The 24,612-nt window shown below is 43.4% G+C and overlaps 2 protein-coding genes and 2 long non-coding RNA genes across 12 annotated transcripts in view; 1 reads left to right on the forward strand and 3 right to left on the reverse strand.

Annotated features, from left to right (window-relative positions):
• Window positions 1–24,612, reverse strand: part of LOC148684758 (uncharacterized) — a 26,703-nt gene continuing 2,091 nt past the window's right edge. Inside the window, exons 2-5 of one of the 6 annotated variants that reach the window (XM_088675121.1) lie at window positions 12,769–12,876; window positions 8,063–8,452; window positions 5,876–6,002; window positions 1–3,482 (exon numbers count right to left, since the gene is read on the reverse strand). In XM_088675121.1, the coding sequence (XP_088531247.1) occupies window positions 2,056–3,482; window positions 5,876–6,002; window positions 8,063–8,437 (1,929 nt within the window). In that variant the 5' untranslated portion in view covers window positions 8,438–8,452; window positions 12,769–12,876 and the 3' untranslated portion in view covers window positions 1–2,055. Of the gene's footprint in view, window positions 3,483–5,875; window positions 6,003–8,062; window positions 8,453–10,122; window positions 10,474–12,768; window positions 12,877–24,612 lie in introns of those variants that run through there. The other 5 variants (XM_060278011.2, XM_088675120.1, XM_060278013.2 and 2 more) reach the window with 5 other exon arrangements.
• Window positions 6,124–8,054, reverse strand: LOC148684759 (uncharacterized). The gene is made up of 2 exons (XR_015951353.1): window positions 6,923–8,054; window positions 6,124–6,289 (listed from the first exon to the last, which is right to left on the reverse strand). It is a non-coding gene; the product is annotated as an uncharacterized LOC148684759 (long non-coding RNA).
• On the forward strand, window positions 13,417–20,224 carry LOC118090070 (uncharacterized). The gene is made up of 3 exons (XR_009558059.2): window positions 13,417–13,878; window positions 15,597–15,781; window positions 20,089–20,224. It is a non-coding gene; the product is annotated as an uncharacterized LOC118090070 (long non-coding RNA).
• Window positions 15,778–24,612, reverse strand: part of LOC118090069 (uncharacterized) — a 14,285-nt gene continuing 5,450 nt past the window's right edge. For all 4 annotated transcript variants that reach the window (XM_088675116.1, XM_060278003.2, XM_088675117.1 and 1 more), the window contains one exon: window positions 15,778–23,678. In XM_088675116.1, the coding sequence (XP_088531242.1) occupies window positions 21,508–23,678 (2,171 nt within the window). In that variant the 3' untranslated portion in view covers window positions 15,778–21,507. The remainder of the gene's footprint in view (window positions 23,679–24,612) is intronic.

Raw genomic sequence — 24,612 nt, forward strand, 5'->3', positions numbered from 1 at the left:
TTTACTTTTGTAAACGAAGAAAAACTTTAATAAAAATTATTTTTTAAAAAATCAATTAATTAATTAATATTTATGGCTTAGCCAAACACTTATGTAAAAACAAAACAACACATTCAAATACATAAAACAGCAACAGTTTGTATTTATTTCAGAATATTTGTCCCATTTATATTCTATTATAGTTAACATCTCCCCTCTATCTACTCCCCGTCAGGGAAACAATAGGTGGTTTTAATTTTTTTCTATTCCTAGCTCCTGAAAGCCGCTTTGAATAAGAGCATGCCTTATAAATACTTTAAAGCTTTTGGAGAGTCCCCAGTTTTTCTGTTGTATCTCTATTAGTAAAAGAGCTTTACAGCCCCCTCCCCTTTGAAAAGAACTCTAAATGCAGTCATCCTTTCTCTGACAATGGTTCCGACACACAGCAACCGTACTGTACTGTATATGTGTGTCATTAGGAGACCAGAAAGTTGGTTGTGCAGTCTGTTTCTTAATTGGCATAAATTTGAATGGCTGCCGTGCTGGTGACCTAGGACTTCTTTCTTCCATGCAGACATTTCACTTTGATGATGTTGACCTTCATTCAAGATTCCAGGCATTCAGTACTGAGATTAATAGTAGTGCGCCCTATACTGTATATTGACGCTCACTAATAGGCTGCACAGAGAAAAGACATGCACCTTTTTGCAGGTAAGCCGCTTGCTGGATGGTAAAGGAACTTTGAAAACTTGCTTGGTCACCAGAATTGCTTTCTATTACCCTAGATTAGCTTTGCCCAATCTGGTACCCTGCAGAATGTATCAGACTTCAACTCAGTCAGCATGGCCAATGGTAAAGGGGCGATGGGATTTGTAGTCCAAAATATCTGGGTTTCAGCAAGGGCGGAGAAAGGGGTTCTACACTCTGTTATACTTTGTGTGTTGCAGTCCAGTGGGCTGATAGGTCCACTCTAAAACATCTGTTGTTTGAATGCTTTTTTTTTTTTAAAGCACACACAAATGTTGCTGTTCCAACAAGGATAGGGCAGTGGAAGCTGGTCCATTGAGATGAATGGGGCAGTCCATGCTCCACCAACCTGTCTGCCCTCATCCAGCCCCCACCTGCATGCCTTCTGCATGAGAATCAGTGTTGCACCTTGTAGGGAAGGGAGAAAAACTAGACTTATTTGGCTCTGCCACCACTGGGATATAGATACCAATTTTATTGTGCATTTTGGGATGTGTTAGGGGCACTCCCTACAGGGAGCCAGCCCCCATCATCCTAACGTCCACCTCATCAAGTACAGAGAGCACCAGTGGTTCTGAAGCAGCCAGAGGGGGAGGGGGAGACTGGGAGAGGGAGAGAAATCAGAGTGAAGAACAATGGGAAAGCTCGGAGGTGGAGGGATGCAGGCAGACGCTTGGGAATTCTGCAGAGCCAGGGAACAGACTGCTGAGGGAGGAAACTGAAAGGGCATCGCTCCTTCCCACGCCAGAAATGAGGACAGCACTGCAACGCAGATCAAGGGGGCGGCATTTTGGGGTGCCCAGACTACTTTGCTGGTGTAGGAACAGACGTACGCCATTGCCGGATTCTGATTCGGGATGAGAGGTCATGTTTTTAAGCTGTCTCTACACTGTAAATAATTAGCACAATAAACATCTTTGAAGACAAACTGGACTCAAGGGGAGTTACTCTAGAATAGCCATGACGACCCTGACAGGATGCATCTAAAAGTTCATTATGTTTATAATCCTTATTATGACATTATCTTGATTTCATGAAATAGACTTCCCCTAATGAACATTCTGTCCAAGGTTTCAGTTCCGTCATAACTAAATATAATGCAGACCAGTCTTGGAAGGTGCACATTCACAGTCCGTTCACTATTACTGAATGAACGTCCTTGTGTGTAGTCCTTTTCTACAGGGCTGTATTGTTCCAGAATATACTTATTTTTGTGGTGGAAGGGAGGCTATCGCTGATTTCTCAGTGTTCTTTATCTGTTCTGTACATTATAAGAGAACCAACATAGCATCTTCATATTTTCTCTGAGACTACAGCATGCTGTAAACTTTATGTCTCCTTCCATAGTTTCTCACACTCATTCATATGAATATGCATTCTAAGGTGTGCATTCTGACTGAAGCTCTTTCCACATTCAATACATTCAAATGGTTTCCCCCCCGTGTGAGATTGTTGATGTATTCGAAGTGCTCCACTTTGACTGAAGCTCTTACCGCACTCCATACAGTTAAATGGTTTCTCCCCCGTGTGAGTTCGTTGGTGTATTCTAAGTGCTCCACTTTTACTGAAGCCCTTTCCACATTCAATACATTTAAATGGTTTCTCCCCTGTGTGTGTTCGTTGGTGTATTCTAAGTGCTCCACTTTCAGTGAAGCTCTTTCCACATTCAATACATTTAAATGGTTTCTCCCCCGTGTGAGTTCGTCGATGTATTCTAAGGTGTGCATTTTGACTGAAGCTCTTTCCACATTCAGTACATTTAAATGGTTTCTCCCCCGTGTGAATTCGTTGATGTCTTTTAAGTGCTCCACTTCCACTGAAGCTCTTTCCACATTCAATACATTTAAATGGTTTCTCCCCTGTGTGAGTTCGTTCATGGATTCTAAGTGCTTCATTTTTATTGAAGCTCTTTCCACATTCCATACATTTAAAAGGTTTCTCCCCTGTGTGTGTTCGTTGGTGTATTCTAAGTGCTTCATTGTTACTGAAGCACTTTGTACATTCAATACATTTAAACGGTTGCTCCCCTGTGTGTGTTCGTTGGTGTATTTTAAGTGCTCCACTTTTACTGAAGCTCTTTCCACATTCAATACATTTAAATGGTTTCTCCCCCGTATGTGTTCGTTGGTGTATTCTAAGTGCTCCACTTTCACTGAAGCTCTTACCACATTCAATACATTTAAATGGTTTCTCCCCTGTATGTGTTCGTTGGTGTATTCTAAGAGCTCCGCTTTTACTGAAGCTCTTACCACATTCAATGCATTCAAATGGTTTCTCCCCTGTGTGTGTTCGTTGGTGTATTCTAAGTGCTCCGCTTTTACTGAAGCTCTTACCACATTCAATACATTTAAATGGTTTCTCCCCTGTATGTGTTCGTTGGTGTATTCTAAGTGCTCCACTTTCACTGAAGCTCTTACCACATTCAATACATTTACATGGTTTCTCCCCCGTGTGAGATCGTTGATGTCTTCTAAAGTGTACATTTTGACTGAAGCTTTTACCACATTCCATACATTTAAATGGTTTCTCCCCCGTGTGAGATCGTTGATGTCTTCTAACGTGTACATTTTGACTGAAGCTCTTTCCACATTCCATACATTTAAATGGTTTCTCCCCTGTGTGAATTCGTTGGTGTGTCCTCAGTCTTCCACTGTAACTAAAGCACATCCCACATTCCCTGCATTTAAACTGTTTCTTTGTCCTTCCCAATGAATTCACTGGTGGCTCCATAGAATTCTGATTGTCATCTTCCTCACCTGTTTGGGAGTCAGGGAGGAAAGAGAATCCTGTTAGACTTTCAAGAACAACAATAAAGAAACTGAACACATGTCAATCCCAATGTGCACCTTCTCTTATTTTCACACTGTCTCCATTCTCCACTGTCCTCGCTATGTTCCAAATTTTTAGGAATGCGGAGGAGATAATGGCAAGAGCAACACACGATCACTCCATTCATACGTAATAAAGCAGCAGCATTTCATAATACAGATCTTCGTTGGAATGGGCTCCTTAAACACATCTCTGTATTTTTCATTTTCAAGTGAGGAAATGATCTCAGGCTCGAGTAACAGTATCATCTATTAGTAATTAGCAAAACTTAAGTGTTGTTATGCCACATGCAACGGTGAGAATATTGCAGTATATTAGATCATAAGAAGAGCCTGCTGGATTGGCAAAGGCCCACCTAATCCAGCATCCTGTTGTCTCAGGGGCCAACCAGATGACTGTGGGAAACCAGCAAGCAGATTTGAACACAAGAGCCCTCTGCCTTCCTGTGCTTTCCAGAAACTAGTACAGTGGTACCTTGGTTCTCAAACTTAATCCATTCCGGAAGTACGTAACAAAACCAAAGCGTGCCAAAACAAAAGTGTGCCTTCGCATAGAAAATAATGCAAAATGGATTAATCAATTCCAGATTTTAAAAAAAAACATCCTAAAAGAGTACTTTCAACATGAATTTTGCAATCGTACGAGACCATTGATCCATAAAATGAAATCAATAAACAATAAATAAGACAGTATTGTAGATGATAAAAATTAAAATTACTTTCCCCCCCTTACCTGCACTGATTATAGTCATTGTTTGGATGGGGGGCTTTAATCCATTTCCGCAGTCACACAATCAATCAATCAATCAATCAATGACACAGACACAAAAACAAATGAACTGAAAAAGCCGCCAAAACAAAAATGTAAAATAAATCTCAAAAACAAAAGTTGTACTGCAAAATAAATAAGCTCCAGACCACTTAAACAGACAGCACTTTCATGCTTGGAAATAATTTGCTTCTTTATATATAGGGAAGTCTCGGGAGGGTGGGAGAGGGAGGGAGCGAGAGGAGGGTATAAAAAGTGGGGTTGGTAATGTGTTTTGTTAATTTTGTTCAATAAAAACATTATAAAAAAGGAAATAATTTGCTTCTTTATCTCCATTGTTGTTTTGGTTTTGCAGCTTTTATCCATTTCTGCAGTCAATCAATCAATCAATCAATCAGTCAGTAGCTGAACTGGGTTCCACACAATCACAAAAACAAAACAAAAAAGCAGAAAATAAATATAAAAAACAGACAGACCTCAGTGTGGCACTGAAAACGGAAGTGTGGCACTGAAAATAGAAGTTTGATACTCATATTGGAAGTGTAACACTCAATCCGGAGCACGTTCGGCTTCCGAAAAAAGTTCCCAAACCAGAACATTTACTTCCAAGCTGTTTGACTACTAAACCATTTGAGAACCAAGGTACCACTGTATTCAGAAGCATTATTGCCTAGGACCGCGAGGGCAGAGCACACACATCAGTCTAATCCTTTTTTTCAATCTATCCCAGTTGCTGGCCGTCACTGCTTCCTGTAGAATGGAAGTCCATAGATTAACTATGCTTCTGTTGATTCATCTTTTGTAGCCCTGAAAGGATGATAAATGTATTATGGCCTAAGCTTTTGTGGGCTGCAGTCGGGCAAAGTGGACTCTTGACCAGGAAAGCTGGTGCCCCTATAAACTTGTGAGTCTCTTTGTTGGCTTTGTGTACTTATTTTGAAATCTGTACCAAGTTTGTACCAAAGTATCTCCAAGTAAGCTTAGAGATTGATAAAATTACAGGGGTGCTATAAAATATTATACCTTTCACACACAACCCCAGCCTGTAAAATCGGCAAGTTTACACAATTCACTTTTTCCTAGCCCTCCCTGCACACAACTGTGCAAGACATGCCTACAAATACAATGCCTCTATGTACACTGATGGCATGCAAAACCTCATGTGGAAGAAAACTATGGAAGGAATTCAGTATTGTGCCGTGTCAATCATTCCATCACAGAAAGCATGTCAGCTTCCTAGAGATGTAATGGTTCTCCCCCTTCTTTCTCCATGAATTTAACATTGGGCTGTCTTCCCACAGGATCCTTCTCCAACTTGATGCGCTCTGGAAGTTGTTAGACTACAACTCCCACCATTCCATTGGTCATGCTGGCTGTGGGTGAGGGGAGTTGGAATCTCATAATGTCTGGAGGGTACTATGTTGCAAAAGGCTAACTCAGAAGTTCTGGCATTCCCATTGTCTGAGAATTTCAGGCAGGAGAGAGGAAATGGCTTCTGCTGGACCCTCTGCAAATTGCAAAAGCACCCAAGGACCCAGACCCCAACCCTTACCCAGAAAGCTGGCCTCTTCTTCACTCTCTCCCTCAGCCTTTACAGAGAGATGGATGTTCTCTGTGTCCAAGGGATCCTGCTCAGACTTTGGGGACTTAATAACCACATCTTCCACAGGCCACAATTCCTGGAACAGAGACCGGGATGCCGATAAGGACATCTTGAAAAGCTAGAGAAGCTGACTGACAGAGACCCTGGGTGTCAGAAGTCAAGGCTGTCGGCTGGATAACACAGTACACAAGACATAATTAACTTGAAGATTTATTGCCAAACAAGCAATTAGCCTTGGAGAGCTGCAGTGGGAACAGTCAAACCACAAAGCCACTGATCAACCAGAGTTTCCTGTTTTGACCAAACACAGTTTGAAGTTAGCTTAATATCCCGGCTTGTTCCAAATCTGGCAGCTGTAGTTTCCTGGTTTGGGCAAAATGGAAAGTTGCTTAGTTACGGCTTATAAGAGACTGCCTGGTTAGATCACAGTTCACCATCAGGGCCGGCCCAATCATGAGGAAAACTGGGACAATTAGGTCAGGTGGCAGATGCAGGGGAAGATGGGACTAGCACATTCCCAGTTCCCCTGTTTGTTAGCCTTGCCCCCAGTGCAGGACCACAGGTGGTAAATTTGTGCAACTACATCAATGACTTGGATGATGGGCTTGAAGGCATCCTGAGCAAGTTTGCAGATGACACCAAATTGGGGGCGGTGGCTAATACCCCAGAGGACAGGATCACACTTCAAAAGGACCTTAATAGATTAGACAACTGGGCCAAAGCAAACAAGATGAATTTTAACAAGGAGAAATGTAAAGTACTACACTTGGGCAAAAAAAATGAAAGGCACAAATACAGGATGGGAGACACCTGGCTTGAGAGCAGTACATGTGAAAAGGATCCAGGAGTCTTGGTACACCACAAACTTATCATGAGTCAACAGTGTGATGCAGCAGCTAAAAAGCCAATGCAATTCTGGGCTACATCAATAGGAGTATAGCATCTAGATCAAGGGAAGTAATAGTACCACTGTATTCTGCTCTGGTCAGACCTCACCTGGAGTACTGTGTCCAGTTCTGGGCACCACAGTTCAAGAAGGATACTGACAAGCTGGAACGTGTCCAGAAGAGGGCAACCAAAATGGTCAAAGGCCTGGAAACGATGCCTTATGAGGAACAGCTTAGGGAGCTGGGTATGTTTAGCCTGGAGAAGAGAAGGTTAAGGGGTGATATGATAGCCATGTTCAAATATATAAAAAGATGTCACATAGAGGAGGGCGAAAGGTTGTTTTCTGCTGCTCCAGAGAAGCGGACACGGAGCAATGGATTCAAACTACAAGAAAGAAGATTCCACCTAAACATTAGGAAGAACTTCCTGACAGTAAGAGCTCTTCAGCAGTGGAATTTGCTACCAAGGAGTGTGGTGGAGTCTCCTTCTTTGGAGGTCTTTAAGCAGAGGCTTGACATGCATATGTCAAGAATGCTTTGATGGTGTTTCCTGCTTGGTAGGGGGTTGGACTGGATGGCCCTTGTGGTCTCTTCCAACTCTATGATTCTATGATTCTACCCATGCAGAGTGCTTCTCTTTTGCTCTCTCTCACTAAAGGTTGGGTGGGAGTCCTTCCTGGAGTGATCCATTCTGCTTCTGATGCCCAGCAGATTTTTGTTTTAAACTTGGGTCAACTAAGGTTTCAGCGTAACTTTGCCAAAGAATCCTTAAAAACTGTGCCTATTTGTAAAGCATTTTTTCAGGCTGCGATTCAGTCATCTGAAGCTGGCCATTATCTTAATAAATCTTGCAACGACCTTGCAAGGTAGGCCAGTGTTATTCTTTTTTGCACCACACATGGCAGTGCTGAGGCTGCAAGACGTGCCAATATTTTTACCTCAGTGGGGAGAAAAGAGCATTTTGGAATGGAGGCAATTTAGAGGAGTAAAACGGGGGTTGGAGTAAAGGACCCCTCTTCTGACGTAGCTTCTGCTCTGATGAAATTCAGAGTCCCCTGTGGTTGCTTCGTCACATCAGGAGATGTGATTGCAAACCTCCCAAGTTTGGTCTAGCAAGCCTTTTTAAAGTGGATTAGAGAGAAAGCGCAGGGAGGAGGAATATTCATAGCTAAACAGAACTTCCATGTCTACAGGCAGTGGACCTGTGACCGCCAGGTGCTGGAAACCCAGGTGAGAGGAGGGCACTTACCTTTCCTAGAAGCCCCTCAGTGTCTGGGAACAGGGTCTGGTCTGTCTCCCCTGTTCTCCCACTGGGCCACTGGCTGTCATCCGCAGCTGCCTTGAAGGAGGACAGGAAGACACCATCCCCGGAGTGGGGAGGAATGGGAGCCTGTGGGGTTTCCCAGCTTGAACAAGGGGGTTGCATTGTCTTCAGGAAATCCTGCCACTGGGCATCCCAGTGCTGCTTCAGCTCCTCCTCCTCCTCTGGCTCCTGCTTAATTTGACGTAAATCTGCCTGAGGCAGAAGATCCCCGAAAGTCTCAACTTGGCCTGCAGGAGATCTCTTTCCTTTGGATTCCAGGCTCTCCCTTCGAATAGGTCTCCTCGGTCCCTGCTCTTCCATTTTTACACTACCCTGCTGGAAAAGGAAAAAAAAAACACAAAGTAAAATGCCAGTGTAGAATAAAAGTCAAGAATAAAAAACAAAAGCACGTTTTTTTAACCATTAGCCAGATTTTGAAATATATTATTACTCTTTCTATTTCTGATGTTCAGGCTGTGAATGACAAGGTCGCCCAAATAACCCCACCCATGGATGAGAGGAAGTTATCCAAAGACTCGAGGAAACCCCAAGGTTTACGGAAGTATGAATAATATTTGGGGGTGGGAGAACCAAGGCAGTGATAGGGAAATCCAAAAACAACTCAGTAAGAGCACTGAGCATGTTCAGTGGCCAGGGAATGCTGATCCTGGCTGCAACTTTAAGCATGTTGGAAAAGCAACAACAGATCTTTGTATATAATTAAGGCTGTGACGGACCCACCTAACATTTAAAGTACATGGCTTCACCCAAGAAATCCTGCGGGCTGCAGTTTGTTAAGGGTGCTGAGAACTGTAGCAATAAACTACAGTTCCCATGATTCTCTGGGGGTTTAAATTCTCTGGATCTACAGACTTAATGCTCTCAACATCCTATGGACACAAACTGCATTGAGATTTCTCTCTAATTACTTTGAGATTTTTTCCCTTAAAATATGAAGCAGTACAGTATAGAAATGAAATGAGTAATAATCTGAACATTAATAACTAATTTCCATTTTGCCTTCCTTAGTCTTTTACAATACTGTCCTCAACATTTTTATCACCATTAATTTATTTCCAGGCGCCACTTCCAAAGAATCCTCCTTTCCTCTGCATTTTCAAAACTGTCACCCACTTCAACCCTCCGCCTTCATCTGAAAACTTAGCTGTCTTACTGAGGAAGGTGGAAGATAAAACCTTTAAAGAAACGGGCTTAAGCCCCTCTCTCTTATTTACACGCAGACCCAAGAGGTCACTAGCTTTGACAGCTTGAGAAAAGATCGGATGCGTTCTCTGGGGAATAAATCTATTAGCTGTTTTATTAGCCGTGACTGATCAACAGAACCTCCATGTGCAGGCACAGTGTACCTTGATTTGGGGCAGGCAAAAGAAGCCATTTCCTTGCTAAATGAATCTGATGGACATCATTGCCACAAGATGCGGTGATGGTGGTGGCTTATAGGTTTATCAATGGCCCTGGCAGAGGAAAGGGGGGGCAGGAGTAGTAGCCTGCAAAGGGTGCCACGGGGCGGCAGAATGAGAGGGGGACCTCCCTGCTGCAATGCTCTTCTTCTCCCCCCACCCCCCTGCCTCGCCTTCCCTCTCCGCCGGTGGGAGAGCGTGAGCTTGTGCCTGTGCTGCCGCCCCCTGAACCCACTCATCGACCTTGCCGCCACTGTAAGGGAGGCAGAAGCAGGCGAAAGGGAAGGACAGTCGGAGCGGAGGGAGGACCGTGGAAGAGGACGGGGCTCCCTGATGAGGGACAGGGAGAGGGGCGGCAAAAGCCCCAGGTACGCCCTGATCAGTGGGCGTCTATGCAGCCTCCATCGCGAAGCAGCAGCTGCCTTGGACCCCTCATTGTGCGCCTTGAGCTCAACAGCGTCTATATTATTGAAGGGTTGCAGGGCGCCCTGCAGCCTCTGCCTGGACTCGGGGGCTGATCCTGCCAGGCACGGGCTCTCCTCCTCCTCCTCTTGCTTCGCCCTCCTGCCACCCCCCGCTTTGCACCTCTGACTCCTCGCTCCTCCGTCCCTGCACTGGAATGCGGATCCTCACCGGGGAAACTCGCCAGGCCACTGCCCGCTGCTCCTCCGCTCTCCTCGGCGGGGGACAGGAAAGTGTAGCCGCTCTCGAGTCCCCTTGGCTGGCCACGTTTCCTGCCTCTCTGAGCATCGGATCTCGCTGGCTGTGGGTTGGGCCATGGGAGGCTGCAAGGCTGGATGCGCCCCCTTGCAAGGCGAATGCATCGTGCAGGCGGCGAGACCGCCCTGCTGATGCGCACTTCTTCAGATACCAAATGGTACATTTCCAAATGGTACATTGCCAAAACGCTGTTGCTGCAGTGCAGCAGCACAGGAACAATATGTTCAATTCATATTCTCTCTCTCTCTCTCTCTCTCTCTCTCTCTCTCTCTCTCTCTCTCTCTCTCTCTCTCTCTCTCTCTCAAACATCTGTTATTTGAATGCTTTTTTAAAAAATGCACACACAAATATTGCTGTTCCAACAAGGATAGGGCAGTGGAAGCTGGTCCATTGAGATGAATGGGGCAGTCCGTGCTCCACCAACCTGTCTGCCCTCATCCAGCCCCCACCTGCATGCCTTCTAACAAGGGGGTGGCACTTCCAATCAGCTTCCTTCTCCTCAGAATCAGTGTTGCGCCTTGTAGGGAAGGGAGAAAAACTAGACTTATTTGGCTCTGCCACCACCGGGATATAGGTACCAATTTTATTGTGGTTGGCATTTTGGGATGTGTAAGGGGGACTCCCTACAGGGAGCCAGCCCCCATCATCCTAACGTCCACCTCATCAAGTACAGAGAGCACCAGTGGTTCTGAAGCAGCCAGAGGGGGAGGAGGAGACTGGGAGAGGGAGAGAAATCAGAGTGAAGAACAATGGGAAAGCTCAGAGATGGAGGGATGCAGGCAGACGCTTGGGAATACTGCAGAGCCAGGGAACCGACTGCTGAGGGAGGAAACTGAAAGGGCATCGCTCCTTCCGGCGCCAGAAATGAGGACAGCACTGCAACGCAGGTCAAGGGGGCGGCATTTTGGGGTGCCCAGACTACTTTGCTAGCGTAGGAACAGACGTACGCCATTGCCGGATTCTGATTCGGGATGAGAGGTCATGTTTTAAAGCTGTCTCTACACTGTAAATAATTAGCACAATAAACATCTTTATGTGTAGTCCTTTTCTACAGGGCTGTATTGTTCCAGAATATACCTATTTTTTGTGGTGGGAGGCTATCACTGATTTCTCAGTGTTCTTTATCTGTTCTGTACATTATAAGAGAACATAGCATCTTCATGATATTTTGTCTGAGACTACAGCATGCTGTAAACTTTATGTCTCCTTCCATAGTTTCTCACACTCATTTATATGAATATGTATTTTAAGGTGTGCAATTTTTTGTGCTCTCTCTCAATTGCAGCTGCAGAAGCACCTCACCTTAGGAAAGCCCATCACTCATTCCCACCCACCCCCACTACCCTCTGTATATATATAAGGGTCTGACACTTCTGTTTCCAGTGTATCTGAAGAAGTGTGCATGCACACGAAAGCTCATACCAAAATAAAAACTTAGTTGGTCTTTAAGGTGCTACTGAAGGAATTTTTTTATTTTGCTTCAACTCAGACCAACACGGCTACCTACCTGTAACTAGAACTGTAGTTTATGTGCATCTGCCTAAATTTAAACTGGAGGAGAGCTATAACCTCAAAAATGACTTGGCAGCGTTGAGACTGCTGGATGTCTTGGACAGCAGCAAGGCAGATTTTTCTGGAATGTCAGGAGCCTGGAATCTCTACGTCTCCCATATTGTTCACAAGTCATTTATAGAAGTGAATGAAGAGGGAGCGGCAGCGGCAGCAGCAACTGCTGTTGTTATTACAACAACATGTACCTCTCCACATATTATGGAAGAGGATTTCAACGCTGACCACCCCTTCCTATTTTTTATCCGCCACAACCCAACAAGAAGTGTACTTTTCTTTGGCAGGTTTGCTTCTCCATGAAAAGTAGAAGAAACGGTTGAACCGGATAAACTGATGAACAACATACTGTTGTTTATTTCCGTGTTTTAGTCCCCCCCCCCCCCGATACTTAGATTCATGGAATTGTGGAGTTGGAAGGGACATTCCAACTGCTTGCAGTGCAGGAATCCTGCCCATGGCCGCCCTTGGTTCTTATAGGCTTTTAGAAGGAAAGTGGTCCATTCTGGATATGGAGTGATAACAAAATAATAATAATAATAATAATTATTATTATTATTTATACCCCACCCATCTGGCTGGGTTTCCCCAGCCACTCTGGGCGGCTTCCAAAAGAAAAATAGAACACAATAATCTATTAAACATTAAAAGCCTCCCTGAACAGGGCTGCCTTCAGTTGTCTTCTAAATGCCTCGTAGTTGTTTTCCTCTTTGACATCTGTTGGGAGGGCGTTCCACAGGGCAGGCGCCACCACCGAGAAGGCCCTCTGCCTAGTTCCCTGCAACTTGGCTTCTCGCAACGAGGGAACCGCCAGAAGGCAAACCACTCCAGTACTTTGCAAAGAAAACTCCATGGACATTTTTTAAAAAAGGAGAAGCATGGATGCTTTGGGTTTCTAAAATCTTTTACATTTTGTATTTGATCAAAAGCTTTGTATCCACCCACCTACTTTCAGCAATCAGGAGTGTCATAACCAGGCATTGGAGGAACCTGTCAGGAGTAGGCATCGACCGGTGGTACCAAGTAGTATGGGAAACAGTCTTACTAGAAAAACTAACCAACAAGCTGAAATTACCAACAGGACAAATAGAAGAGGATGCCTTCACCCCGGTATGGTTCCCCTTTATCACACACGCAGCCCAACAAGATACTGACAAAAATTTACCACCAGCATACAAATCAGTACGGCTAACCTGACCCAAAAATACCCACCCACCCCACTCACACATGAAAACAAAGACCATCATAGCCAATCACAAATGAAAAACTACACCCTTGGCCAACCCAAATCTCTCTCACCATCAAAAGAACACAAGCGAATAAAGGAATACCAACGGAAACAAAGCTGACATCAAGCCCTACATATATTAAGCAAAACAGAAACATCTTTGTAATTCAAGAAATTTTTAATAATATTTTTTTTAAAAAAAGAAACTTTGTATCCAAAGGTCAATCCTTTGGATAATGTGTTATGCACATGCTCCCTGTTGGGTTATATATGCAAGATAATTGACCGTTAATTTTGTTTATAGTGGGGTTTTTTTAAAGAAAAGAAAAGAAAAGAATACATCCTTCCACAAGGGTTAACTGATGTCTGGTGTTAAGCTTTGAATGGTTTTTATTGTGTAGTTTTGTGTTTTTATTGCTGCAAACCACATTGATATAATTTTAATTACACAGCAGTGTACACACACATACAAAAGGCGGCCCTGAAAGATCAATAAAACACACCTAGGCAATTTCTGAAGCTGTTTCCTCCTTCCTTTTCTAGTATCTCATTACCTCTACCCAGCATGTTTACCCAAATTCCCGCTGCCCCACCTGCCAGGGTGAAGCCACCCCATTCCCTCAGTGGCCTTTGCCTTCCCTCCAGCCATAGAAGGGTGGGAGCTGAGATGCAGCTCAGCCTTCCCAGGTCTCTGGAGAGAGCAATGCTTGCTCCCCAAGCCAACCCCAAACACTTAACAGTTTGCCGACCCACACCTACTTTCTCCTACAGGGCTGCATAGGAGCAGTGACCGGCTACGAGGACTTTTATTCCTGTCGCCCAGCCAGGTAAGTGCCAGAAACAGAGACGCTGTGCAATTCTTCTGCACCACACGAGTCCAGTGCCGGATCAAACCCTGCCTCAGGGCAGTTGAAATCTCAGGGAGTCCCTCACAAATTATCTCCAAATACTTGATTGCAATTTTCTCTCAATATCAAATCAATAATGCCCGGGGGCCCGAAAAGGCATGGGGCTCATGTGCTCTGCCTGCTTGGTAATCCAGGACTGCACCAGTCGACGCTGCCCGAAACTGCAGTGAGGCACTCGCCTTGTCAGAATGGTTGCAGCTGAGAGAGAGAGAGAGAGAGAGAGAGAGAGAGAGAGAGAGAGAGAGAGAGAGAGAGAGAGTGCTTGACTGTTCCAGCCTGAGGAAATATTTTGTATTCTTCTTCTTTGGCGATCACTCGTAGCCGAGTAAGATTTTCTTCCATAAACATGGTTTTAACCGTGGGTCCGTGAGTGACTGTGGAGGCCAATTCTGGAGCCACACGTCCTTCAGTGGGGAGCTAGATTTCCCGGCAGGAGTTGATCATGGTGAGGGTTTGCCAAGCGTGCCTTCCTCTTAGCACTTTTCCCCCTTTCGTTCTGATTTTGGGCATCTTCAAAACCCATGACACCTTTGGTAAAGGCTCTTCTCCAATTGGAGCGCTCGCAGGCCAGTGTTTCCCAGTTTTCAGTGTTTATACTATACTGTATTTTTTAAAGATTTGCCTTGAGAGAGTCTTTAAACCTCTATAGACCACCAGCATTACGCTTTCCATTTTTAAGTTCGGAATAGAGCAGTTGCTTTGGAAGACGATAATCAGGCATCTGCACAACGTGACCAGCCCAACCAAGCTGGTGTTGAAAAATCATTGCTTCAGCGACGTTGGTGTGAGTGGTGACTGGGTTAATGAAAGCAGCCTGGTTGGTGGTTTGAGCTCAACCAGGGAAAGGCTTTGCCCATCAAATATTGATGCTTAGACACGGACATTGCAGTTGCACAGGATTGCCCCATAGCCAAGCGACTCCATGTGAGAGATTATTATATGTGAACCTCTGGACTGCCAGTATTTTCCGGGAGGGATTCAAGAGAAGACTGAGAAAATTAGGTCTCCACAGTTAAATTAGTTTAAAGCACTGTCTACCCTAGTGCAACGGAGCCACTTTTAAAAAGAATTTGGGTGCATAGGAATGCGACGGGGAAATGGTATTGAAAAGTGTAGCAAGAACAAAGGTTTAATGGAATCCCCATAAACTGACCAAGAGGAATGGAACAGAATGAATGCTGAATAAAGACCAGATTTAGTATGAAGACGCTGGCTGCATTAAGATAAATTCAACAGAGCAAGTAATTGTTGATGGATGTTAACAGTGGACAATCAATTGGAATAGTTATTGTAAAATATGCAGGGATGTAAGATATTCAAAATGAACCATGGAAAGAGAAGAAGGGAAGTCATTGGATATGTTAAAGTATGTAAAATGTTTGTTTGAAATTGTAAAACAGAATATATATAAAAATAATTTAGTGTAACCACCGCATAAGCTTTATGCACCCCTTTCGTTTTTGTCAATAGCCATATGTAATAACAACATATCTGAAGAAGTGTGCATGCACACGAAACCTTAGTTAGTCTCTAAGATGCTACTGGAAGGAATTTTTTAATTTTGTTTTGACTACACCAGACCAACACGGCTACCTGCCTGTAACTAGAACGTAACAGAAGTTTTCATTTGATTTCAGTCTTTCAGAATTTCACCATGGATGAACTGGCTAATGCAAACACACATTTTGCCCTTGATCTGTTCCAAAAGTTCAATGAATCCAACCCAACAGGCAACATCTTCTTTTCACCCTTTAGCATATCTATTGCCCTAGCTATGATTTTCTTGGGGACCAAGGGAAAAACAGCAGCACAGCTCTCAAAGGTCAGCAAAGCTTTTATTTCTATTTTGTGTGTGACAGCTGTTGTGCAGATTTCTGGCTATTTTCTTAAGAAGGTTCGTTTAGAAATAATTTAAAACCCTTTACATTTACAATAGCCCACATAGCAGGAGGTTTTGTTTGGATTCAGATGCGTATTAGAAGATATCCAAAAATATTGCTGTTCTGGCTGTCATGAGAGTGTTTAGTTTTGTTTGTATTGTTGTGTGGTAAAGGTGCTACAATAAAGTTGCTCCTCCTTCTTTCTGTGGCCACACATGTCATTTATTGGCCACACATGTCATTTATTTATTTAGAGTCTTTGTAACACTCCGTTCATTGAATGTTTACAGTCCCAGTGCAGGGAGCAAAGCAATAAAAATAGAGAGAAAATATATGCAGAAATTACCAAAATCTTATGAATAGGTCCAATAAAGAATGAGGAAAACAAGAGTAGCTAATATCAACATTAATAAATTAATTAAAACCCACTGCAGCCAATCAACTACACCCTGGGCCTCCCACAATTCCTATGCCAGTGTGGTGTAGTGGTTAAGAGCAGTAGACTCGTAATCTGGGGAACCGGGTTCGCTTCTCCGCTCCTCCACATGCAGCTGCTGGGTGACCGTGGGCTAGTCACACTAGTCACACTTCTTTTAAGTCTCTCAGCCCCACTCACCTCACAGAGTGTGTGTTGTGGGAGAGGAAGGGAAAGGAGAATGTTAGCTGCTTTGAGACTCCTTTGGGTAGTGATAAAGTGGGAATTCAAAATCCAATCTCTTATTCTTCTTCTCCTCCTCCTCTCACTACCAAGGAAATGTAACAAGTGAATTGAAAGAGAACCTACCCAGTTGACGCTAACACAAACCCCCACCTGTACACCATAAAAAAAAAGAATATGTTTCACCACCACCCCTCCTCTACCCCCACATCTTCCCCGACCTTATACTGTGCTCAACACTAATGTCGCATAACAAATGTAACCGATCTGTAGAAAAGACTTTACTTTTGTAAACGAAGAAAAACTTAAATAAATCATTATTTCTGGCTTAACCAAACACTTATGTAAAAACAAAACAACACATTCAAATAGATAAAACAGCAACAGTTTTCATTTATTTCAGAATATTTGTCCCATTTATTTTCTATTATAGTTGACATCTCCCCTCTATCTACTCCCTGTCAGGGAAATAATAGGTGGTTTTATTTTTTTTCTATTTCTAGCTCCTGAAAGCCGCTTTGAATAAGACCATGCCTTATAAATACTTAAAAGCTTTTGGAGAGTCCCCCGTTTTTCTCTTGTATCTCTATTAGTAAAAGAGCTTTAGAGCCCCCTCCCCTTTGAAAAGAACTCTAAATGCAGTCATCCTTTCTCTGACAATGGTTCCGACACACAGCAACCGTTGTTGTTGTTGTTTAGTCGTTTAGTTGTGTCTGACTCTTCGTGAGCCCATGGACCAGAGCACGCCAGGCACTCCTGTCTTGCACTGCCTCCCGCAGTTTGGTCAAACTCATGTTCGTAGCTTCGAGAACACTGTCCAACCATCTCTCTTTTTTTTTTAAAGAAATTTTTATTGATTTTATGAAACAAGACATACAATATAACACTGTCCCTTCGTTTTCCCTCCACACACCGGTCCACTTCTGCCACCAGTAGGACCCGTGTGCTTTAAGAATCAAAGGGGTCCAATTATGAATTGAGTTCTGCTTCCCCCCTCCCTCCTCCCCCCATATCCCCCCCCTGCCACTGAGAGAACAGGTAGGGAAGAGTTATGGGGATCTGCATCCCCCAACTCTTTCATAATCATATTAACAAACCTAAAAGAAAAAAGAAAAAAAGAAAAGACAAAAGAAAAAACAGAAGAAAAGAAAAAATTGGGAAGAATTCAAACTTCCCAGTTCTTATTATTTTAACATCTTAATTGCGACTCCCTCGGTAGTCTTCCTCATGGTTTTCCAACAAAATCTAATTACTTGTGGCGAATTTTCCAACTCAGCTTCAAATCTTAATCTTATAATATTAACTCAATCCTCCTCCTTTTTCATGCTGTCCCCCCACAGGTCCCCTCCTGCCACAAGAGGAACCTGCAGGGCAACAGCACTTCCAAGGTTCCATTTTCTCCTCACCCATCTGGGCACCCCCTGCCACTGAGTGCCTCAGAATAAGGAGAGGAGGGTGGGCAGCTTTCTGCCTAAATACCTCACTTAACCTACAATAATTTACAATCACTTGAAAGTTCTTTCCCAACCATTCTTATACTCCCTTAAGGAAACATAACTTTTTTTCTCTTTCTTATTTATATTCCATCTCCTCTCCCCAAGTCTTTCCCCCCCAATTGGTTCAGCGTTTCCATTGTCAAGCCAAGATTTTGAAAACCGTCTTTCAGAGACCAAAACAATACCTTTTAACTAAAGTTTTTACCCCACACCCATTCTTTCCCAGATCCATCTCCAGACCTTTGCCCCCCTCTGCCCCTGTCCTTCCCATCCCACAAAAACCCCACTCCACATTTTAACTCCTCCAGGATCTTCAATTCCATTAGACTTTAAGTCTCTTTGTCTCTCATCTTCTTGTTCTACTTGTTTTTCTCCCTTTTGGAGATCATATTTTGCTTCATCCCAAACAAATTTGTCATAGTCCAAGTCCTCTTCGAGTTGTTTCTTATCACCCACAGTCTCAGAGTCAATAATCTCCAAATTTGGATTAACCTCTAAGTCCTGGACTTGGACTTCAATCTCAACTGGTGGTGAATTGGGATGTTGCCGATCCTTGTAGAAATCTTCCCATGACAGCAAGTAGTTCAGCACAGTCTCCTGGAAGGCTCGAGAAAGTTTTGTTTTCATACCTCTCGTAACCGCAGATAAACAGGGTGTAGGGAACAATGGGTACTGGAAAATTCCTTTCTCAGACGATCGACTCCATTTTGGCTGTTCTTTTTCTTAGTTCCTAACACAGTCCCAAATCCATTCTTACTTCCAATTTAAATAATTCTTTAACAATTTCAAACAATCTTTCTTGTTCACAGCAGTGCAATCAATCCACCCAGTCTTTTGACAGTTTGACAGCTTTTGACAGCTGTCAAAACGCTCTTCACTTTAATACCGCTGTACCTCAAGGGGTGCCGGACTCAGGGGCTGAGATGGTTCCAAAAAGTCTTTTTTCCCTCTCGGGTCCACAGTTTCAAATTCTTTTGTTATTCGGCTTAGGATTTTTTTTTCCAAACGCCTCCCAGTTTCCCATTAGGAAGAGACCGGCTTCCGTTTCTTTAAAGTCTCTCCTATTTTCCAATCAGCAAATTTAGGGTCCAAATCAAAGTTCCACTTACTTCTTTAGGAATCTTTAGTTTCAAATCGGAAGAATCCGCCGCTTGCCGGGTCAGGACTCGGAGCTTCGCTTCCTGGAGGTAAGATGTAGCCCAAAATGGCTCCCGCGGTTCAACCCCGCCGGCTCACGATCGCTCTATTGAGCTCTCGGGCGGCGGGGGATCCGCCAAACGGAGCGGCCGCTGGGCTCCTGAGTCATCGGAACTCTCGATCCGATGTTTTTACGGGGAGTCCGCTCGCTCTGCGGACTTCCCCCCCCTCCGAGAAGCCAGGGACCTCGGCACGCGAAAGTCCCTGCGTCCTTCTCACCGCCGCGACGAACCGGAAGTCCATCTCGTCCTCTGTCGTCCCCTTCTCCTAGTGCCCTCAATCTTTCCCAACATCAGGGTCTTTTCCAAGGAGTCTTCTCTTCTCATGAGGTGGCCAAAGTATTGGAGCCTCAGCTTCACGGTCTGTCCTTCCAGTGAGCACTCAGGGCTGATTTCCTTCAGAATGGATAGGTTTGATCTTCTTGCAGTCCATGGGACTCTCAAGAGTCTCCTCCAGCACCATAATTCGAAGGCATCAATTCTTTGGCGATCAGCCTTCTTTATGGTCCATCTCTCACTTCCATACATCACTACTGGGAAAACCATAGCTTTAACTATATGGACCTTTGTCGACAAGGTCTGAAGCTCAACATCAAAAAAACCAAGATCATGGCCACTGGTCCCATCACCTCCTGACAAATAGAAGGGGAAGAAATGGAGGCAGTGAGAGATTTTACTTTCTTGGGCTCCTTGATCACTGCAGATGGTGACATCAGTCCTGAAATTAAAAGACGCCTGCTTCTTGGGAGGAAAGCAATGACAAACCTACACAGCAACCGTACTGTACTGTATATGTGTCATTAGGAGACCAGAAAGTTGGTTGTGCAGTCTGTTTTTTAATTGGCATAAATTTGAATGGCTGCCGTGCTGATGACTTAGGACTTCTTTCTTCCATGCAGACATTTCACTTTGATGATGTTGAAGACCTTCATTCAAGATTCCAGGCATTCAATACTGAGATTAATAGTAGTGCACCCTATACTGTATATTGAAGCTCGCTAATAAGCTGCACAGAGAAAAGACATGCACCTTTTTGCAGGTAAGTAACTTTGAAAACTTGCTTTCTATTACCCTAGAATAGATTAGCTTTGCCCAGTCTGGTACCCTGCATAATGTATCAGACTTCAACTCAGTCAGCATGGCCAATGGCAAAGGGGCGATGGGATTTGTAGTCCAAAATATCTGGGTTTCAGCAAGGGTGGAGAAAGGGGTTCTAGACTCTGTTATTTAATGAACTCATCAATACAATTATTCTTGGTTGTTGAATCTTCAATAATTTCAAACAAAGTGACTTTGTGTGTTGCAGTCCAGTGGGCAGATAGGTCCACTCTAAAACATCTGTTATTTGAATGCTTTTTTTAAAAAAATGCACACACAAATATTGCTGTTCCAACAAGGATAGGGCAGTGGAAGCTGGTCCATTGAGATGAATGGGGCAGTCCGTGCTCCACCAACCTGTCTGCCCTCATCCAGCCCCCACCTGCATGCCTTCTAACAAGGGGGTGGCACTTCCAATCAGCCTCCTTCTCCTCAGAATCAGTGTTGCGCCTTGTAGGGAAGGGAGAAAAACTAGACTTATTTGGCTCTGCCACCACCGGGATATAGGTACCAATTTTATTGTGGTTGGCATTTTGGGATGTGTAAGGGGGACTCCCTACAGGGAGCCAGCCCCCATCATCCTAACGTCCACCTCATCAAGTACAGAGAGCACCAGTGGTTCTGAAGCAGCCAGAGGGGGAGGAGGAGACTGGGAGAGGGAGAGAAATCAGAGTGAAGAACAATGGGAAAGCTCAGAGATGGAGGGATGCAGGCAGACGCTTGGGAATTCTGCAGAGCCAGGGAACCGACTGCTGAGGGAGGAAACTGAAAGGGCATCGCTCCTTCCGGCGCCAGAAATGAGGACAGCACTGCAAGATCAAGGGGGCGGCATTTTGGGGTGCCCAGACTACTTTGCTAGCATAGGAACAGACGTACGCCATTGCCGGATTCTGATTCGGGATGAGAGGTCATGTTTTTAAGCTGTCTCTACACTGTAAATAATTAGCACAATAAACATCTTTATGTGTAGTCCTTTTCTACAGGGCTGTATTGTTCCAGAATATACCTATTTTTTGTGGTGGGAGGCTATCACTGATTTCTCAGTGTTCTTTATCTGTTCTGTACATTATAAGAGAACATAGCATCTTCATGATATTTTCTCTGAGACTACAGCATGCTGTAAACTTTATGTCTCCTTCCATAGTTTCTCACACTCATTTATATGAATATGTATTCTAAGGTGTGCATTTTGACTGAAACTCTTTCCACATTCAATACATTTAAATGGTTTCTCCCGTGTGAGTTTGTTCATGGATTCTAACTGCTTCATTGTTACTGAAGCTCTTTCCACATTCAGTACATTTAAATGGTTTCTCCCCTGTGTGTGTTCGTTGGTGTACTCTAAGTGCTCCACTTTGACTGAAGCTCTTACCACATTCAATACATTTAAATGGTTTCTCCCCCGTGTGAGTTTGTTGGTGTCTTCTAAGTGCTCCACTTTTACTGAAGCACTTTGCACATTCAATACATTTAAATGGTTTCTCCCCTGTGTGTGTTCGTTGATGTATTCTAAGGTGTGCATTTTGACTGAAGCTCTTTCCACATTCAATACATTTAAATGGTTTCTCCCCTGTGTGTGTTCGTTGGTGTACTCTAAGTGCTCCACTTTGACTGAAGCTCTTACCACATTCAATACATTTAAATGGTTTCTCCCCCGTGTGAGTTTGTTGGTGTCTTCTAAGTGCTCCACTTTTACTGAAGCACTTTGCACATTCAATACATTTAAATGGTTTCTCCCCTGTGTGTGTTCGTTGATGTATTCTAAGGTGTGCATTTTGACTGAAGCTCTTTCCACATTCAATACATTTAAATGGTTTCTCCCCTGTGTGTGTTCGTTGGTGTACTCTAAGTGCTCCACTTTTACTGAAGCTCTTACCACATTCAGTACATTTAAATGGTTTCTCCCCCGTGTGTGTTCGTTGGTGTATTCTAAGTGCTTCATTTTTACTGAAGCACTTTGCACATTCAATACATTTAAATGGTTTCTCCCCTGTGTGTGTTCGTTGGTGTATTCTAAGTGCTCCACTTTCATTGAAACTCTTTCCACATTCAATACATTTAAATGGTTTCTCCCCTGTGTGTGTTCGTTGGTGTACTCTAAGTGCTCCACTTTTACTGAAGCTCTTACCACATTCAATACATTTAAATGGTTTCTCCCCTGTGTGTGTTCGTTGGTGTACTCTAAGTGATTCATTTTTACTGAAGCTCTTTCCACATTCAATACATTTAAATGGTTTCTCCCCTGTGTGTGTTCGTTGGTGTACTCTAAGTGTTCCACTTTCACTGAAGCTCTTACCACATTCAATACATTTAAATGGTTTCTCCCCTGTGTGTGTTCGTTGGTGTATTCTAAGTGCTCTACTTTCACTGAAGCTCTTACCACATTCAATACATTTAAATGGTTTCTCCCCCGTGTGAGATCGTTGATGGATTCTAAGTGTTTCATTGTTACTGAAGCACTTTGCACATTCAATACATTTAAATGGTTTCTCCCCTGTGTGTGTTCGTTGATGTATTCTAAGGTGTGCATTTTGACTGAAGCTCTTTCCACATTCAATACATTTAAATGGTTTCTCCCCTGTGTGTGTTCGTTGGTGTACTCTAAGTGCTCCACTTTGACTGAAGCTCTTACCACATTCAGTACATTTAAATGGTTTCTCCCCCGTGTGTGTTCGTTGGTGTATTCTAAGTGCTTCATTTTGACTGAAGCTCTTTCCACATTCAATACATTTAAATGCTTTCTCCCCTGTGTGTGTTCGTTGGTGTACTCTAAGTGCTCCACTTTTACTGAAGCTCTTACCACATTCAGTACATTTAAATGGTTTCTCCCCCGTGTGTGTTCGTTGGTGTATTCTAAGTGCTTCATTTTGACTGAAGCTCTTTCCACATTCAATACATTTAAATGGTTTCTCCCCTGTGTGTGTTCGTTGGTGTATTCTAAGTGCTTCATTTTTACTGAAGCTCTTTCCACATTCAATACATTTAAATGGTTTCTCCCCTGTGTGTATTCGTTCATGGATTCTAAGTGCTCCACTTTGACTGAAGCTCTTACCACATTCAATACAGTCAAATGGTTTCTCCCCTGTGTGTGTTCGTTGGTGTATTCTAAGTGCTCCACTTTTACTGAACCTCTTTCCACATTCCATACATTTAAATGGTTTCTCCCCCGTGTGAGATCGTTGATGTCTTCTAACGTGTACATTTTGACTGAAGCTCTTTCCACATTCCATACATTTAAATGGTTTCTCCCCTGTGTGAATTCGTTGATGTGTCCTCAGTCTTCCACTGTAACTAAAGCACATCCCACATTCCCTGCATTTAAACTGTTTCTTTGTCCTTCCCAATGAATTCACAGGTGGCTCCATAGAATTCTGATTGTCATCTTCCTCACCTGTTTGGGAGTCAGGGAGGAAAGAGAATCCTGTTAGGCTTTCAAGAAAGACAAGAAAGAAACTGAACACCCGTCAATCCCAATGTGCACCTTCTCTTATTTTCACACCGTCTCCATTCTCTACTGTCCTCGCTATGTTCCAAATTTTTAGGAATGCGGAGGAGATAATGGCAAGAGTAACACATGATCCCTCCATTCATATGTAATAAAGGATCTTCATTGGAATGGGCTCCTTAAACACATCTCTGTATTTTTCATTTTCAATTGAGGAAATGATCTCAGGCTCGAGTAACAGTATCTTCTATGAGTAATTAGCAAAACTTAAGTGTTGTTATGCCACATGCAACGGTGAGAATATTGCAGTATATTAGAACATAAGAAGAGCCTGCTGGATCAGCAAAGGCCCACCTAATCCAGCATCCTGTTGTCTCAGGGGCCAACCAGATGACTGTGGGAAACCAGCAAGCAGATTTGAACACAAGAGCCCTCTGCCTTCCTGTGCTTTCCAGAAACTAGTACAGTGGTACCTTGGTTCTCAAACTTAATCCATTCCGGAAGTACGTAACAAAACCAAAGCGTGCCAAAACAAAAGTGTGCCTTCGCATAGAAAATAATGCAAAATGGATTCATCAATTGCAGATTTTTTTTAAAAAAATCCTAAAACAGTACTTTAACATGAATTTTACCATCTTGCGAGACCATTGATCCATAAAATGAAATCAATAAACAATATACTGTACTATAAAATAAGACAGGATTGTAGATGATAAAAATTAAAATTACTTTTCCCCCCTTACCTGCAGTTGATAGTCATTGTTTGGATGGGGGGCTTTAATCCATTTCCGCAGTCACACAATCAATCAATCAATCAATCAATCAGTGACACGGACACAAAAACAAATGAACTGAAAAAGCCTCCAAAACAAAAATGTAA

The sequence above is a fragment of the Zootoca vivipara genome, chromosome 8 (assembly GCF_965207765.1).
Source record: "Zootoca vivipara chromosome 8, rZooViv2.hap1.1, whole genome shotgun sequence".
Lineage (NCBI taxonomy): Eukaryota > Metazoa > Chordata > Lepidosauria > Squamata > Lacertidae > Zootoca > Zootoca vivipara.